Genomic DNA, 3,567 nt, shown 5'->3' with positions numbered 1-3,567 from the left:
TGGGTATTTACCCCAAAGATACAGATGTAGTGAAAAGAAGAGCCATCTGTACCCCAATGTTTGCAGCCACTCTGGAGAACAGTGTGGAGATTCCTCAAGAAATTAAAAATAGAAATTTCCTATGACCCTGCAATTGCACTACTGGGTATTTACCCCAAAGATACAGATGTAGTGAAAGAAGGGCCATCTGTACCCCAATGTTTATAGCAGCAATGGCCACGGTCGCCAAACTCTGGAAAGAACCAAGATGCTCTTCAACAGACAAATGGATAAGGAAGATGTGGTCCATATACACAATGGAGTATTATGCCTCCATCAGAAAGGATGAATACCCAACTTTTGTAGCAACATGGACGGGACTGGAAGAGATTATGCTGAGCGAAATAAGTCAAGCAGAGAGAGTCAAGTATCATATGGTCTCACTTATTTGTGGAGCATAACAAAGAACATGGAGGACATGGGGAGATGGAGAGGAGAAGGGAGTGGGAAATTGGAAGGGGAGATGAACCATGAGAGACTATGGACTCTGAAAAACAACCTGGGGGTTTTTCAGGGGCGGGAGGTGGGAGGTTGGGGAACCAGGTGGAGGGTAATAGAGAGGGCACGTATTGCATGGAGCACTGGGTGTGGTGCAAAAACAATGAGTACTGTTATGCTGAAAATACATAAATAAATAAATTAAAAAAAAGTAGTAGCACCTCCAATTGCAGAAAATAATTAAAAAGACACACTAGGTGGCTGAGAGTCTGCCACTATTCATTCGTTCCCTGATAGCTCCATGAAATGTACATTGAATTTTTAACCTTTCTGACATTACATATTTTATTACTAATTCATGATAATTCTTAGTGTAAGGGGAAGTTCTGGATATGTGAGAACAAACTATAAAGTCAACAAAAAGAGAAGATAGATTATTGGAATTTAATTCATTGTTTATTTCTTTTTTTTTTTTTAAAGATTTTATTTATTTATTTGACAGACAGAGACCACAAGTAGGCAGAGAGGCAGGCAGAGAGAGAGAGAGAGGAGGAAGCAGGCTGTCCGCAGAGCAGAGAGCCCGATGCGGGGCTCGATCCCAGAACCCTGGGATCATGACCTGAGCTGAAGGCAGAGGCTTTAACCCACTGAGACACCCAGGCGCCCCTTCATTGTTTATTTCTTAATTTGTGTGGGTTCATTGCTAGAAAATGGATAAAAGAAAAATAAAGATATAGTGAATCTATGGATTGAGTTGACTTAAACCAGAAAAACATGAGAAAAAATACTAATATGGGGCAGAGGATTATTTTAAAAGGAGTAAATGTACAGTTTCATAACAACAAAAGAACAGAGAAAAATCAGAAATACTCCTGGTCTATCCATGAATTGGCAAAAAGTTTTGGAAAAAGAAAATATCAGAAGTTTGACTTACATTTAAGACATGAACACTAATGCATAGTGGGGGCAGCATGATAAGCAGGAAAGATAGAAGAAACAGTCATAGTGCTGATAGTCTTTAGAGTATGTTTGAAGAATGTGGAGTTTGGTGTAGTTGGTTGAAAGCATTCTAGCAAAGGGGAAAAAAAGTGAAGAATGGTAAGGAAAGAGGAAAGATATATAACGTGTTTCCAGTAGCCATGTGTCCTAGCAAAATCTTCACATGTGTTAGCCAAAGTACTGCTACAACTTCATAAAGTATAATATTATGCATTTCATAGACAATTGAAAAATGAGAATGCATATATAATTAAAGCAAGTTACCAAGACCCGAAGATGAAAATGTACCAGAGTCAGTAATTACCCAGCTTTCCCTGACCCTCCAACCTGTCATTGTAGCACCATAATTTCTAGAAATGTAATGCCTTCTGAGATTAGCAAATTTGTCCAGGACCAATTTTGATAAACAACGGAGAAGTTTGGATTTTATTCATGGAAAATATGGTTTCATCTATAATTGTGCTATGATTAAGCATGTGTTTTAGAAAGACATTTCTAGCATTCCTCAAAGCCATTCAACCACATCTGCCACTAGTTGGAAACTTTAGCATGCAAATTGCAATCTGAACTACAGTAACTTTCTTTTGATTCTTAAAATGTTAGAGATCATTTAGTCCAACTCCCCAAAGAAAGCTATATATCTTCTACAACATCTCAGCTAATAAATTCTCTGGGAACATAGGATCAGAAGTAAAATAAATATCATCTTTACCTGATTTTCTTTTAAAGATTTTATTTATTTATTTGACAGAGAGAGCAAAAACAGGGGGAGTGGCAGAGGCAGAAGCAGACTCCCTGCTGAGTAGAAAGCCCTATGTAGGGCTTGGTCCCATGACCCTGAGATCATGACCTGAGACAAGTGAGCCACCCAGGTGCCACTATCACAATTTTGAATGTGCCATTTTAGACCACACCTTTCCCATGGCAATTCTCATCTCCATGTTTCTCAGAGTATAGATGAGAGGATTCAGCATGGGGGCAATCACAGTATAAAATACAGAGACTTCCTTATCCTTGTTCTCACTCCCAGGAGGTAGAACATAAACATAGATACAAGGCACAAAAAATAAAATGACCACCATTACATGAGAGCTGCAGGTTGAAAGAGCTTTGCATCTCCCTACAGAGGAGCGTGTCCTAAGATTGCATAATATGAGAATGTAAGAAGCCACCAGGACAAGAAAGACAGAAACTATCACCATTCCTGTGTTTGCAATCATTAAGATATTAACAACATGAATGTCTTTGCACACCAATTTTAAAAGAGGCTTCACATCACATATGTAGTGATCGATCTGATTAGGACCACAGAAAGGTAAATGGAGTACAACCAACAGTAGAGAGACAGAGTGCCAAAAACCCATACCCCAGGACATGAAGACCAACGTGTTACACCTCCGCCGGTTCATGAGGACCATGTAGTGCAGGGGCTTGACAATAGCAACATAGCGGTCTAAAGCCATGGACACCAAGATGAATATTTCCACGCCCCCCAGCAAGTGGACAGTGAAGAGCTGGGCCATACAATTGTTATAGGAAATGTTTTTTCTTGCTGCAACCAAGTCCCTGATTATCCTGGGGACCACAGTGGAGGTGTAGCAGAGATCCATGAGGGAAAGGTGACAGAGAAAATAGTACATTGGTTGTTCGATTAAATGGCTGCAGGTGATCGTGAGTAAGATGATAAAATTTCCAATTAAGATTACCAAATAACAAAGCAGGAAGAAGAAAAAAAACAGTAGTTCTAGTTGCTTATTTCCCCACAGACCCATGAATACAAATTCTGTGACATTGTTCTGATTTTCCATGTGGTTGAGGTGATTCCAGAGACACAAAAGAAACATAATTTATCTGAAATAATAGAGAACATACGACATCTTCAATAGCTTTTTAAAGTTTTGAAATATTTACAAATTGAAAAAAAAATATGTAGATTATAGAGACTTTGTTACAATCTTTTAAATCCTTTCAGATGAGGGGTGCCTGTGTGGCTCAGTCATTAAGCACCTGCCTTCAGCTCAGTTCATGATCGCATGGTCCGGGGATTAAGTCCCACATCAAGTTCCCTACTCAGGAGGAAGCCTGCTTCTC

The 3,567-nt window shown here is 39.3% G+C and overlaps 1 protein-coding gene across 1 annotated transcript; it reads right to left on the bottom strand.

The window, feature by feature from the left end:
- Window positions 1-2,357: 2,357 nt before the first annotated feature.
- Window positions 2,358-3,284, bottom strand: LOC123947948 (olfactory receptor 4P4-like). The gene has a single exon (XM_046014290.1). The coding sequence runs from the start codon at window positions 3,282-3,284 to the stop codon at window positions 2,358-2,360; it is 927 nt and encodes a 308-aa protein (XP_045870246.1).
- Window positions 3,285-3,567: the final 283 nt, after the last annotated feature.

This window comes from Meles meles, chromosome 8, assembly GCF_922984935.1.
Source record: "Meles meles chromosome 8, mMelMel3.1 paternal haplotype, whole genome shotgun sequence".
Classification (NCBI taxonomy): Eukaryota; Metazoa; Chordata; class Mammalia; order Carnivora; family Mustelidae; genus Meles; species Meles meles.
This window is presented reverse-complemented; position numbering and strand designations above follow the sequence as displayed.